Source organism: Ovis aries, chromosome 7 (genome assembly GCF_016772045.2).
Source record: "Ovis aries strain OAR_USU_Benz2616 breed Rambouillet chromosome 7, ARS-UI_Ramb_v3.0, whole genome shotgun sequence".
Lineage (NCBI taxonomy): Eukaryota > Metazoa > Chordata > Mammalia > Artiodactyla > Bovidae > Ovis > Ovis aries.
This window is the reverse complement of record NC_056060.1, coordinates 11,801,903-11,817,459: the sequence shown is the minus strand read 5'-3', so window position 1 is coordinate 11,817,459 and position 15,557 is coordinate 11,801,903. Positions and strand designations below refer to the sequence as shown.

The window sequence follows — 15,557 nt, the reverse complement described above, 5'->3', positions numbered from 1 at the left end:
GTACTGGAGTGGGGTGCCATTGCTTTCTCCGAGATCTTAGCTAGATCTGCTTTATCTTGTACTTTTATGTTATAGAGATGCTTCTTTCCTTAAATCTCCTGAACCAACCCCTGTTAGCTTCAGACTTTTTCCGCAGTTTCCTCACCCCTCTCAGCCTTCACAGAATGGAGGAGAATTAGGGCCTTTTTCTGGACTAGGCTTTGGCTTAAGAGAATATTGTGGCTGCTTTGGTTTTCTATCTTAGTCAGTAAAATGTCTCCATAGCAGCAAATAATGCTGTTTGGCTTTTTATTCTTCATGTGTTCACTGAAGTAGCACTTTTAACTTCTTTAAGAAGTTTTCCTTTTCCTTCACAACTTGGCTGTTTGGCTCAAGAGACATAGCTTTAGCCTGTCTCAGCTTTTGACATGTCTTCCTCACTAAGCTTTGTTTAAACTGAGAGAATTGCAGCTCTTGCTTTCACTTGAACACTTGCAGGCCATGACAGGCTATTGCTATTAACTGGCCTAACATCAGTAATGCTGTGTCTCAGAATGGGAGGCCTGAGGAGAAGGAGAGAGATAAGGTATCAGCCTGTCAGTGGAGCAGTCCATTTGAGCCACTTAGTTCACTGTCTCATATGGGAGCAGTTTGGACCAACCCCAAACAATGCAAAGATCAGTGATCACAGATCACCATAACAAATAAAACAACAACGAAAAAGCTGGAAATACTAGGAGCATTACCAAAACGTGGTACAGATCAAACGCTGTGGGGAAAACAGTGCCAGTAGACTTGCTTGATGCGGGGTTGCCATCAAACTTTGATTTGTAAAAAAAAAAACAAAAAAAAACAAAACCACACCAAAAAACAAAAACCACAGTATATGTGAAGCACAATAAAATGTAGTTTTTACTGAAACATGCCTGCCTTTATAAATGCCAAGCTCCATGGAAGGTTATCTTAATTTGGATCTAAAAGGCCACAATTTCCCAGTTAACGTACTTTCCAACTCCTGGAATTAATTATGCACTGTTTCTATTTGAAATTGCCCACATCCCTTCTTCCTTTCCTCTTGGACAACCTCCTTATCCTCTCCATCAATTCTGCCAAAAGAGCTCTTAGCAGGGTCACCAATGGAGTACCTTCTGCAAAAGTCAGTGACCACTTCTCTGCATCCGTCAGGTTAAACCCTCAGCAGCACCGCCTCAGCCCATTGCTCCACTCTGTTCATTCAACACATATTTATCAAGCGCTTACGCTTACTGATAGCTCAGTTGGTAAGAATCCGCCTGCCATGCAGGAGACCCTGGTTTGATTCCTGGGTCAGGAAGATCCTCTGGAGAAGGGATAGGCTACCCACTCCAGTATTATTGGGCTTCTCTGGTGGCTCAGATGGTAAAGAATCCACTTGCAATGTGGGAGACCTGGGTTCGATCCCTGGCTTGGGAAGACCCCCTGGAGAAAGGAAAGGCAATCCACTCTAGTACTTTGGGCTGGAGAATTCCATGGACTGTATAATACATGGGGTCGCAAAGAGTCAGACAAGACTGAGCGACTTTCACTTTCACTACGCTATGTCAGGCACAGTTCTAGTTCCTGGGATGATACATCACTGAATTAAAGCGACCAAGATCCCTTCCTTCTAGGAACTGAAATTCTTTCAGAGGGAGATAGTCAACAAGCAAATGACAAAAAGTAACAAAATCACATGGTGTGTTACAAGGCAGTAGGGCTATGGAGAAGAGAAACCACAGAACTCGGCCATGGCCTGTGGAATTCCCCTTTGACACACAGATATCATCATAATAAAACACACCCTATGTAACAAAAATATTTAAAATATCAAATCAAATTGTCTATATGTCTGTATATCTATATATGCCCACATGATAAAATTAACCACATTTTTATCTGCTGTCTTTCTTAAGTCAATACTCTTCCCCCTCCTGCTTCTCCTGGATTTGATATGATACTGGAGAGAATAAAAAGTAGAAACTCAGGGGCAGGAGTGGTGGGGATTTGCAAGGTCTTAGTTTGTTTTAGTTGAAAAATATTCCATTGAACAGATACACCTGACATATTTATATGTCTCTTTCCCTTGACATTTAGGCTAGTTTCTAAGAAAAACATACAAATAATAATGAAAGGAACTTCCTTAGACATAGAACTTCAAACAAGTATCCTTTCAATTTGGTCATCTGTAAGAGGAGGCTATCTCTGACCTTTCCCATAGAATTGATAGAAAAAGTAATGAGGTAATGTGTACTAAGCCTTTAACAGTTTAGGGAATATAATAAGCCCTTGGGCCTCCCTGGTGGCTAAGTGCCAAAGAATTAGTGCTTTTGAACTGTGGTGTTGGAGAAGACTCTTGAGAGTTCCTTGGACAGCAAGGAGATCAAACCAGTCCATGCTAAAGGAAATCAGTCCTGAATATTCATTGGAAGGACTGATGCTGAATCTGAAGCTTCAATACTTTGGCCACCTGATGCCAAGAACTGATACACTGTGAAAGACCCTGATGCTGGGAAGGATTGAAGGCAGGAGGAGAAGGGGACGACAGGATGAGATGGCTGGATGGCATCACCAACTCGATGGACGTGAGTTTGAGCAAGCTCCGAGAGTTGGTGACAGACAGGGAAGCCTGGAGTGCTGCAGTCTCTTTGCAAAGAGTTGGACATGACTGAGTGACTGAAGTGAACTGAATACATATTTCAGTATAAGGTATTCATTATACTTTAAAAAATTGATTGGAGTATAGTTGCTTTACAACATTATATTAGTTTCTACTGTACAGCAAAGTGGACCCGCTATATGTATACATATATCCCCTCTTTTTGGATTTCCTTCCCATTTACGTCACCACAGAGCACTGAGTGGGGTTCCCTGTGCTCTACAGTAGGGTCTCTTACTAATCTCTTTTATACATAGTATCAAGAGTGTATATGTGTCAACCCCAGTCTCTCAATTCATCCCACTTCCCTTTTCCCCTTTGTATCCATACATTTGTTCTCTACATCCATATCTCCATTTCTGCTTTGTAAATAAGATCATCTATACCAGTTTTTTCAGATTCCACATGTGTGCGTCTATATACAATATTTGTTTTTCTCTTTCTGACTTACTTCACTCTGTTTGACAGTCTCTAGGTCCATCCACGTCTCCACAAATGACTCAATTTCATTCCTTTTTATGGCTGAGTAATATAGCTGGTTTTAGAAAAGGCAGAGGAACCAGAGATCAAATTGCCAACATCCGCTGGATCATCAAAAAAGCAAGAGAGTTCAGAAAAACATCTATTTCTGCTTTATCGACTATGCCAAAGCCTTTGACTGTGTGGATCACAATAAACTGTGGAAGATTCTGAAAGAGATGGGAATACCAGACCACCTGACCTGCCTCTTGAGAAATCTGTATGCAGGTCGGAAGCAACAGTTAGAACTGGACATGGAACAACAGACTGGTTCCAAATAGGAAAAGGAGTACGTCAAGGCTGTATATTGTCACCCTCTTATTTAACTTCTATGCAGAGTACATCATGAGAAATGCTGGGTTGGAAGAAGCACAAGCTGGAATCGATTGCCGGGAGAAATATCAATAACCTCAGATATGCAGATGACACCACCCTTATGGCAGAAAGTGAAGAGCAACTAAAGAGCCTCTTGATGAAAGTGAAAGAGGAGAGTGAAAAAGCTGGCTTAAAGCTCAACATTCAGAAAATGAAGATCATGGCATCTGGTCCCATCACTTCATGGGAAATAGATGGGGAAACAGTGGAAACAGTGTCAGACTTTTATTTTGGGGGGCTCCAAAATCACTGCAGATGGTGACTGCAGCCATGAAATTAAAAGATGCTTACTCCTTGGAAGGAAAGTTATGACCAAGTTAGATAGCACATCGAAAAGCAGAGACATTACTTTGCCGACTAAGGTCCGTCTAGTCAAGGCTATGGTTTTCCTGTGGTCATGTATGGATGTGAGAGTTGGACTGTGAAGAAAGCTGAGTGCCGAAGAATTGATGCTTTTGAACTGTGGTGTTGGAGAAGACTCTTGAGAGTCCCTTGGACTGCAAGGAGATCTAACCAGTCCATTCTGAAGGGGATCAGTCCTGGGTGTTCTTTGGAGAGAATGATGCTAAAACTGAAACTCCAGTACTTTGGCCACCTCATGCGAAGAGTTAACTCATTGGAAAAGACTCTGATGCTGGGAGGGATTGGGGGCAGGAGGAGAAGGGGATGACAGAGGATGAGATGGCTGGATGGCATCACTGACTCGATGGACGTGAGTCTGAATGAACTCCAGGAGTTGGTGATAGACAGGGAGGCCTGGCATGGTGCGATTCATGGGGTCGCAAAGAGTCGGACATGACTGAGCGCCTGAACTGAACTGAATATTCCATTGTACATCTGTACCAGATCTTCTTTACCCATTCCTCTGTTGATGAACATTTAGGTTTCTTCCACGACTGAGCAACTTCACTTTCACTTTTCACTTTCATGCACTGGAGAAGGAAATGGCGACCCACTCCAGTGTTCTTGCCTGGAGAATCCCAGGGACGGGGGAGCCTGGTGGGCTGCCATCTCTGGGGTCGCACAGAGTCGGGCACGACTGAAGCGACTTAGCAGCAGCAGCAGCAGGTTTCTTCCATCTCCTGGCTACTGTGAATAGCACTGCAATAAAAACTGAGGTGCACGTGTCTTTTTGAATTATGGTTTTCTCCTGGTTTATGCTCAGTATCATTATACTTTTAAGTTTTTTAAGAATAAGTATAGAAAAACTTACATATAATATCACAAGTAGGGGGGAAAAGATGTACATAGCAGAAAAATTGAAAGAAACACACATCAGAATGTTAAGAGTGGCCATTTTTGATGGATTCACTCATGGGTGACTTTTTTCTTCTATTTTTCTGAAACTTCTATAATGAGTTGATACTTTATACAAATAAGTTGAACCATAGCCTTACTTTTGTGTTATATGTGCTTTTCTACCTTATAGTTGGTTCTGTTCTTAGACACAAAGCTTTCTGGTAAAAGAAAATGTTCATGATTATATTAGAGTCTTTGTCCTCTATCAATCTTAAAAAGGAAATTAGAATCACAGGTAATTTGACTTCCTAGCATTATTGGAGTGACTCATTTAATCTAACCCCTTGTGCTAATAAACAGTTGTGGATTTACCTTTCCCATATTTCCTGTCAGAGGACAAGAGAACTGTTGTATTCTCACATCCATTTCTAAAGCACTTTTTATTGACTCTGGTTTGCAAAGACTTATCAAGTTGTTTCATACCTGTGAGGATGTAATAAGTCCCACCAAGCCCTGGTTACACACACAGGCCTACATGAATGTAAATATAGCCAGGCATTAATTTGGCATATTAACTTATGCTTGTTTGGTTTTTTGCCCAGTACTTCCTGATACTTCAGACCATCCCCTAGTTTTAGCAGTAGCTAGGGAGTTCTATGCTGACTGCCTCAGAGAAAGGACAGTCTTAGCAGAACACAGGCGTCAATTCTTAGCTTATGACTTTTAAAGGTCAAGACCCAGATCAGAGGAGATAAGGAGGAGCAGAGTTTCACCACTTCTCCCCTAGTAGTTTCATGGGATATGAATGAGGGAAGGTGAAGTTTAGGAGAACTGGGGAAGCTTAGATGTTAACATGGAGTTTCCTAGATAAGGTTGCTCTGTACCTCTCAGAGATTTGAGGGATCTGAGAGCATAGGAAACCCATGCTTCACCTCTTGGGTAAAAACAGGGCAAGCAGCAGGAAACGAGTGTTTTCTAAGCGTTTTGTGGTATGGAAAAAGTGAGAATATTTCCCAGGAGCACAAAAGTCATGATGACAGAAAAGGAAGGTTTGATTAGTCTTCAGGTTTCACCCTTTAATCTGTCAACCTCAAGCTGCTATAAGTTTTAGTTCTAGAATTTCCACTTTGTTCTTTTTTTTTTATATATAGTTTCCATTTCTCAATTAAGATTCTCCACCTGCCCCCTCACAATTTCCCTTAATGTTGTGAATGAGTCTTGAAGTTAGTTTCTGTTCACTTAATTTTTTTTTTACCTTTTAGTTGATTTTTGCTACCGTGTTTACGACTTTCTGGTAATGGTGGTGTCAGAACTGAGCTAGCAATGACACTAGCTAACAGACACCAAGAGTCTGTTGTCAAGCAGTCACGTTAAGTGGGGCAGGGCACCATGTCATTAGAAATGCTGCCTAATGTGTGATGAGTTCCCATTTTCAAATAAGAAGGACAATCTTCTTTATCAGTTTCAAGAAACTGCTAAGACCTTCCCATTCATTAAGGATCAGAATGGCAAGAGAATTGAAAACATTAGCATTTAACCCCCTGCCTTCCACCAAGTAGAAAAGAGTCCTCCAATAATTAATTTTTTTCGAAATAAATAGCAGCTTCCTTGCATCTCTTGATATAAAGGTAATACATAGAAAAATTCAGCAAGACAGAAAGGCATAAAGAAAAAAGTAGTACCCAGAGAAATTACCATTAATATTTTGCTGAATATCCTTCTAGAAGCTGCTCTGTGCAAATACTTATGCATATAATTTTATATGAATGGAATGATTTACATGCTTTTAACTCCACATTATCAGTAAAAACAGATACACCTCATCTTTTCTAATGATTTTTTATTGTGTTGCATAGGTGTATCAAAATCTATTAGACCAGTTCTCAATGGTAGGACATTTGGATTCTTGCAAGGATAAACAGTATTTCTGCTTTCTCTGAATATGAGTGACATCATTGTGTACTTTCAGATTCCGTCTTCTGGAGGCAGTACATTATTTCTATAACATTATTTCTGGGCTGAAGCATACGCAACAGACTTAATGCCTTGAACCAATGGAGCAGTATGGTGACTTCGTAATGTGTCCGCTCAGCTAAACAGGATCTGTTTTCTAGAATCCTGCATGGTTTTAGTGTTGCATGAGCTCTGGAAGACCACAGTGAAGCAGAGGCCATGGTTTTCATGCTCTGAAGGACAGTGCAGACCTCCAGGCATGGTGGTAACTCTAGCACATTGTAGCTGATCTGCTGGCTCTCCTTGCTGGCATGAGGCAGCGCCCAGACCTCAGCTCCTGCCAGATCTTCAGCTTCACCAGGTCATAAGCCAAGTGCATGCACAGTTCTATGAAATGTACCAGCTTCTCCTGCAGCACCTCTGCATTATCAAAGTTTCGAGTAGTGAGACACATACTCAGATCCAGTCTGCCTTTGAAGACTACAGCTGTCCATGAATTCCACTTTGTCCCTTCCAGCTCTAAGTCTGTTCTTGCTCCAAGTCACACCCAACTTTCTCTCCTGGCTGCCTCTGGCCGATCTGCAGTGACTTCGTTCTCAGCCCTAGAACCAGAGCCAGCAAACGGCCTTGCATAGACTCCTCTGCCTTCTCCCACCACCATGTAAGGTCTAAAGCAGCCCTGTCCAATAGAACGTCTATGATGACGTGGTTCTATTTCTCTTGTTGAACCCTGCTGACCACTGGGGAAGAGCATGGAGACAGAAAGCCAGCATGCTAGGAATCACAGACCTGGAGAAAAGAGACCTGGAGCCACACCAGCCCACCACTGCTCACATTATTATATGAGAAAAACATACCCCTGTGAGCTTGCACTGTTGGGACTCCCATCCCCAATCCAATCCACTGTTAACAGCCCCCATCCCCCAAGCCAGAATCATCAAAGTGAGCTAAAATAGTCATAGAGAACAAGCAGGCTGCAGGAAGGGGTGGGTGGTCTCCAGCAGGCAATCTTTCCTTTACTCCCACAGGATGATTTCCCATCCCTGTCCAACCCACCCCACACCCCCACCCCTGACGGGGCCAGTTCCCTAGGCAGATCCATCCCCCTTCCAGGCCTCCTCCCTTCCCCAAGTGCCTATGACCCTCCTTACAGAATGTAATTATCCATGCGGGCTTCCCTGGCGGCTCAGAAGGTACAGAATCCATCTGCAAAGCAGGAGACCTGGGTTGGGAAGATTGCCCTGGAGGAGGACATGGCAACCCACTCCAGTATTTCTGCCTGGAGAATTCCCACAGACAGAGGAGCCTGGCAGGCTACAGTCCATGGGGTGGCAAAGAGTCGGACAGGATTGAGCGACTAAGCACAGCACAGCACATGTTGGCTGTCAAACTGATGTTTGTTTTAAACATCAGCTCTTTTTCATGACTGCATATATGGCAGTAGGCAGTAAGAAACTACCAAACCATATTTGTCAGCTCCAGTCTCTGAAACTGTCACCAACCAATAAACTTTACCAGGCATGGATCTTTCTGTAGGGCTCTTGTATGGTTAACTGAACACGGAAAAAAAAAAAAAATAAAATAAATAAATAAATAAATAAATATATATATATATATACACACACACATGGCTGAACAACATTTCTCTTTCGCAGCCGAGCTTGGGTAGAGAACAATGTGGTTTCAAGCTATACCCCCAAAACACAATTCTACACAATTACAAAGAACTTTTTTTTTTTTTTTTTAAAAAAAAGGTTGCTTAAACAAGTGGTTATCTGTTACGGTGTTGACGTAGAAAAAGGAGAAATGCTGGGAACCGAATCAAAGCGACGGTGCAACAGACAGCTTGGCGTGCACAAATGGCTCGGTTGCTTGAATGCGCGGGCTTGCTTTTCACTTCCTCCTAATTTTGGCCCCGCCTTCCTGATGTGTCTTCCTGAGAATGTTAAAAACAAGCAAACAAACAAACATACTGGTCTTACTGCAAGCCGTCTTTAGTGTCTGTTGCTGCCTTCTTTTTCACGTCTCACGGTACTGGGTCCTCCCAACTTCTCTATCGCTTGCTGAGTCGCTTTGCTCTCCCTGGCGTTGCCTTCCGTGAACGCTGTGCGGACACAGTACCCCACACTGTGCCCCGCACTCCCTCCAAGCCCTGGGCCAGGGCTAATGCACCGCCGTCCCAGCGGTGGTCAGCCAGCCTGTGGGCATCGAGCAGCCGCCCGAGCTAGGGACCAGGGCCGCTGCTCGCACCGGCCACCCACGCCCCTCGCCTGGCCGGTCTCCGCCCCCGCGCGCCGGGCGAGACTGGTAGCGTGACGCGTCCGCCTCCCGGCAACTCGCCGGCTCTCGCCCCTGGACGGCCGCCACCCCGGGAGACGCGGAGGAGGCGGCGGCGGGTCCCCAGAGGCGCGCGGAGCTCCGCAGGATGCGGCAGCCGCGCGGCCTCTCCGGGAGCCGCAGGAGACCCGGGCCGAGGCCGCCCTCGGTGAGCGCCGTGGGCCGGCAGGGGGCTCTGGATTTGGATCCCTCCCCTTCGCTCAGAGTCTCGTAGCACTTGGGCTCTCAGACCCCACCTCCCGCCAGGTGCGCGCCGGCGGGAGAGGAGGACGCGTCTCTCCTCCCGGCACCCCGCCATGGGCACGACTTCCAACGACTCCCAGTCCGAGAACCGCGAAGAGCCCCTGTGGCTCCCCTCGGGCGAAAGCCCGGCCATCAGCTCCGTGATGTTCACGGCCGGGGTGCTGGGGAACCTCATTGCGCTGGCGCTCCTGGTGCGCCGCTGGCGGGGGGACTCGGGGCGCAGGAACTCCATCTCGCTGTTCCACGTGCTGGTGACGGAGCTGGTTCTCACCGACCTGCTTGGGACCTGCCTCATCAGCCCCGTGGTGCTGGCTTCGTATGCGCAGAACCGGACTCTGGTGGCCCTGGGGCCGGAGAGGCGCGTGTGCACCTACTTCGCCTTCTCCATGACCTTCTTCAGCCTGGCCACGATGCTCATGCTCTTCGCCATGGCCCTGGAGCGCTACCTAGCCATCGGACACCCCTACTTCTACCAGCGCCGAGTCACCCGCCGCAGCGGTCTGGCTGTGCTGCCCACTATCTACATAGCCTCCCTGCTCTTCTGCTCCCTGCCGCTGCTGGATCACTGGAAGTATGCCCAGTACAGCCCAGGGACGTGGTGCTTCATCGGACACAAGCAGGCCGCGTACCTGCGGCTTTACGCCACTCTGCTGCTGTTGCTCATCATCGCCGTGCTCGCCTGCAACTTCAGCGTCATCGTCAACCTCATCCGCATGCACCGCCGGGGCAGGAGAAGCCGCTGCGGACCCTCCTTGGGCAGCAGCCACGGGAGAGCGGAAAGGGCATCCATGGCGGAGGAGACGGACCATCTTATTCTTCTGGCCATCATGACCATCACCTTCGCCGTCTGCTCCTTGCCTTTCACGGTAAGGCACTCGCTCGGTTTCCACGCCGAGCTCGGTGCAGCCTTCCTACACTCTCTCTTCTTACTCCCACCCTTTCCACCACCACACAGATTTTCACAACTTGTCAAAATATGACCTAATTTGTAAAGGTCTACCGCCTTCCCCTCTTAAGTCTCACCTTGACTCCACTTCCTGCTTCCCTAACCCCAGCAAATGGGCATCTCTGTGCTAGTGTTTCTCATACAGTGACACAGCACCCCTGAGAGGGAGTCTTGGCCCTCCACTAAGCCAGCGCAGACCCCATCCTAGAGCCAGTTCCGGTCTACTAGGCTAGACTGGCTTTCTGTCTGAGGAAGAAGCAGTCCCTTCTACTTTTGGATAGTTGTCAGTTACAACCTGACTTCCCTGAGCTGTAGTTCGCCTCCAGTCCCTTCCTCCACCCCACCCCAATCAGCTGGTGCCAGTTCTCCAGGCTCTGCCTTCTGTTTCTCTCAAAGCAGAATGTGATGCCCAACCAGTAGCATCCCAGCTGCCATTAAGAATGGTCCCAGGTGCAAAGGGTCCACACTGCAGAAATCCAGAGCCTTCATTGTCTTGTTCAACAAAACCTAGTTTACAGGATTCCCAAATTACACGTATATTGGAATGTAACTCTTGGTTGCCATTAAAATTCATAATATGTTCATGGTGATAAGTAGAGGAAAGACTGGTTGCTTGGAGGAACCCCTTGCCTAGGTTCTGGGCTGAGTGCTGCCCTGGTTGGAGGCAATACCAGCAGTTAGTTCCATGATGCTATAAGTTTGAACCTCCTAAGATGTAACATGGGTAGCAGAGCCTGGGATGTATCTGAGCAAGTGCTGACTTCTTACAGAGCAACGAGAACTCTGAGTTTTAGCATCTCCACTTCCTAATCTTCAGAAGCACAAGATTGCTCCTACAGGGAATAAACACTTGACTCTTACCTGCCGCAGTCTTGGAAGATGATGCCTGTCACAAAACATATTTGAACTGTATTAAGTCATCTCTTAATAAGGACATTTACATGGACCATTAACTAATTTTATTTTATCCATGGATTATTGGTACTTATAACTTTCATTTATACAGTGCTTTAAATGTTATGAAATGTACACTGTCTAGAATTAATTTATTTCTTGGAAGGCTTATCTGACAATTCAAAAGTCAAGGCTACAGAATGGTGCTTTACATTCTGCTATTTCAGAATGCTTGGCATGGGTCTCTGGGGGGTGCTTTCCCCCATGTCCTTTTATTCTACTTGGTGCACATGAAAATTGTGCTCAGAAACGGCCTACACCCAGTCACAGAAGGACAAATACTGTATGGCGCCACTTATAGAAGGTACCTGAAGTAGTCAAACTCATAGAAACAGAAAGTAAAACAGTGCACGCCAAGGGCTGGAGGAGGGGCAGGAGGAGTTGTTTTGTGGATGTAGAGTTTCAGTCATGTAGGATTGGGATGAGAGGTTCTGGGGAATCTTTTGCACAACAATGTGCATGTGGGTGACAGTATTATACACTTAGAAATTGTTGAGAGAGTGAATTTTATGTTATATGCTTTTATGCTGCAATGAAAAATTAATTAATTAATAATAGAAAAAGAAATGGCCTACACCAATCTCCCACCCAAGGCAGGAATCATTTCCACACATCCTAACCAGGGCTCCGGTGGACAAGGCAAAGGCCTCTGGTTGCCTCCAGAAATTCTCTTGTTTTTCTAAGAGAGCACGCACAGCCCAACAGAAATACCCTGTGAACCATAAATGCCAGCCACAGAAGGAATTTCCAATTTTCTCAGTTCAGTTGCTCAGTTGTGTCCGACTCTTTGAAACCCCGTGGATTGCAGCACGCCAGGCCTCCTTGTCCATCAACAACTCCTGGAGTTTACTCAAACTCATGTCCATCGAGTTGGTGATGCCATTCGACCATCTCAATTTCTGTTGTCCCCTTCTCCTCCCACCTTCAATCTTTCCCAGCACCAGGGTCTTTTCTAATGAGTCAGTTCTTCACATCAGGTGGCCAAAGTATTGGAGTTTCAGCTTCAGCATCAGTCCTTCCAATGAATATTCAGGACTGATTTCCTTAAGGATGGACTGGTTGGATCTCCTTGCAGTCCAAGGGACTCTCAAGAGTCTTCTCCAACACCACAGTTCAAAAGCATCAATTCTTCGGCGCTCAGCTTTCTTCACAGTCCAACTCTCACATCTATACATGACTACTGGAAAAACCATAGCTTGACTAGACTGACCTTTCTTGGCAAAGTAATGTCTCTGCTTTTTAATAAGCTGTCTGGGTTGGGCATAGCTCTTCTTCCAAGGAGCAAATGTCTTTTAATTTCATGGCTGCAATCACCATCTGCAATGATTTTGGAGCCCAGAAAAATAAAATCTGTCACTGTTTCCACTGTTTCCCCATCTATTTCCCATGAAGTGTTGGGACCAGATGCCATGATCTTAGTTTTCTGACTGTTGAGTTTTAAGCCAACTTTTTCACTCTCCTCTTTCACTTTCATCAAGAGGCTCTTTAGGTCCTCTTCACTTTCTGCCATAAGGGTGGTGTCATCTGCATATCTGAGGTTACTGATATTTCTCCTGGCAATATTGATTCCAGCTTGTGCTTCATCCAGTCCAGCATTTCTCCAGTTTCTAGTAGCCACATAACAAAAAGTTTAAAAAAAAAGATTTAACCCAACATATCCAAATAGCATCAATGAAAAATGTAATCAATGTAAAATAATTATTAATGAACTATTCTAACTAATTTTCTGTGTTCCAGAAAATGCTGGCAATCTGCCCTCTCTCTGCCTCTTTCTTCCTTGAGATAACAGAACTGCTTTCTGGGCCCTCAAAGTGGGCCACAGGTCTTCCCTGGTGGGCTACAGTCCATGGGGCCACAGAGAGTTGGACATGACTGAGCAACTAACACAACACACACGAAGTGGGCCACACCATTGGCCCAACAAGGAGAACTCATAGCTGCGTACCCAGTGGGACTCCAGCCTGCTCAGCACCCCAGGAATGAGGAAAGAGGGGTAGGAAATTGAGGAAACCTGAACTGCTAAGTCAACCATTGTCCCAAAGTATGGGCAAGTTACAATTAGTGCTTCCTCCAAGAATGCCAGCCTAGGACTTCCGAAGCTTGGGAAGTGAAACTCTGAATGTAAAATGCTCAGTACGCTGCAGTGGAGTTCAGGTCATTATTACCACCATCAAAATTGCTAACATTTTTGAGTGCTAATTTTTACATATATTAACCCATTACCTTCACAACAATCTGTCATATATAGGTAGTATTTTTATTCCCATTTTACAAATGAGGCAGATAACTTACCCTGGGTCCCAAGCCAGGATTCCAAGGCAGGCAGTTTAAACACAGAGCCTATGCTTTTAACCACAATACCATCAGAGAGAAAATACTTATTCAGGGGTAACATATGAGAAGATTGTGTGCTTGTGATTAGTTAATCAGTCATGTCTGATTCTGCAGCCTTTTGGATTACAGCCCACCATGCTACTCTGTCCATAGGATTTTTCAGGCAAGAATGCTGGAGTGGGTTGCCATTTCCTCCTCCAGGGGATCTTCCCAACCCTGGGATTGAACCTGTATCTCCTGTGTCTTCTGGGTTGCAGATGGATTTCTTGCCCACTAAGCCATCAGGGAAGCTCATGAAAAGATCAACCCAACTCTTAAGAGTTGTGAAGACATTATAAATATCTGCACCACTTTGTCTCTTAATTTCAAATTTTAGCTGTAAAAATACAGTGGCAAAGACCTTTTTCTCCATAGCAGATCAAGGGGCCTGAGCTGGGATCGAAGGTGCGGTTTCTTTTCGCTTCTGCACAGACCTATGCATTAGAAGTCTGAGTCTGAGATTTTAGAAGATTAACTAGTGTAAATACTGGTCTAAATTGAGAAATAATCTGATTACTCTTCACATAAAGTTTTGTCGTTAAACATTTAAACATTTCTCAATTGATCTTTTAAAAAAGCATTATTTTGGCTATCCAATATAAAATCATGCATAGGACCAATAACATATTCCATACTGTTTTTGCATTAAAGGAATATTGTATAAATTAATAAATTCCTAATCAGATGTTATTATCATTTCACAGAGATAGATGGAAACTTTCTTTCTTTCTGAAATGAGACAGGACACAGGAAACACATCAGACATCCATTCTTGACTCAGATACTGTTTGTCTCTTAATTTCCAACCCATATTTAGCCACTTTCTCACTACTTTACTAATAACTTAATAGCCTCTGGTCATTTTAAACTGTTTTCCTCATGTCATTAGGATAAAGTGCTTATACATTTTATCCGGTTCTAAAATTTCAAGAGTGAACCATTGACTCATTCTAAAAATTTCTTCTTCTTTAGAATTCTTTAGGGCTATCATTTTTAGGTAAATCTGATTAGTGGAAATCTGATCTTTCAAATACAGAACAAACACAAGTGAACAGTACTGGAATTTCCCTCATTCATTCCTGGTACTCTTTATGTAAAATTTAACATGAAAGGGGTTGTAAAACTGATTTGAAACTTGTTGATTACATACTTGCACAATATCACAATTCTAGTAGTAATGGAAGAGAAATTCAGAAGTCAATGAACTTTGCCTGTTGATATTTTGAGTTAATATGCATGCAATATGAGAATGCCCTTATCATTCAAACATCATCAGTGATGTATTTGGGGATTTTTAAAAACTTTTTCTTTATATTGGAGATGATTAACAATCTTGTGATAGTTTCAGGTTGTAATGATGTAGCCATACTTATACATGTATCCATTCTCCTGTTTGAGGATTGTTAAAGAATTGTAATACACCTTACCTTTTAAGAGAAAGTTTTTCTACCTGAGTATTTTCACTTGACACCTTTTCCTTCTCCATATGATATGAAATGGTGGGATTACAATGACTTTTAAAAAGGTAGACAGCAAGAACTATAGGGCATTTCCCTAAAGAGAAGTGATGTGTTATGTCTACACTCTTGGTCAAGGTGATTGCCACTGTTGTGGAAAGTGTGGAGGAAAGAAAAGCCCCAAAGAAAGCCAAGAGCTTCTTAGATAGCCATGGTTTTAAAATCTATAAACAGGAGCAGTAATAGCCATAAATCTTTGTGACACATTTGGAAAGAAATCTCCTACAAACCCATACTCAGTCAGTGGTGAATTTCATGTAACCCTTCACATCATAGGGTATTTATGCAGATGGTGCTAGAGTGTGTAGTGGGTAAGAAGTCTGGTCAGGCTTCTGTGGCAGCAAGGCTTCCCTACTTACCCATGGTGTGATTTGGGTCAATGTAACTAATCTTCTAAGCCTTGATGTCCTTCTTACAAAAATGGGACTAATAACACTTTTACAGATTC

At 44.2% G+C, this 15,557-nt stretch overlaps 1 protein-coding gene and 1 long non-coding RNA gene across 3 annotated transcripts in view; one reads left to right on the top strand and one right to left on the bottom strand.

Moving 5' to 3' along the window:
* Nucleotides 1–6,609: 6,609 nt before the first annotated feature.
* LOC121819940 (uncharacterized) lies at nt 6,610–9,011 on the bottom strand. Its single transcript, XR_006060293.1, has 3 exons — nt 8,713–9,011; nt 7,891–7,945; nt 6,610–7,341 (listed from the first exon to the last, which is right to left on the bottom strand). It is a non-coding gene; the product is annotated as an uncharacterized LOC121819940 (long non-coding RNA).
* Nucleotides 9,012–9,320: 309 nt separating this feature from the next.
* The window catches only part of PTGER2 (prostaglandin E receptor 2), a 70,025-nt gene continuing 63,788 nt past the window's right edge, over nt 9,321–15,557 (top strand). Inside the window, exon 1 of one of the 2 annotated variants that reach the window (XM_042251932.2) lies at nt 9,321–10,185. In XM_042251932.2, coding sequence (XP_042107866.1) covers nt 9,373–10,185 — 813 coding nt within the window. In that variant the 5' untranslated portion in view covers nt 9,321–9,372. The remainder of the gene's footprint in view (nt 10,186–15,557) is intronic. The other variant, NM_001278560.2, reaches the window with a different exon arrangement.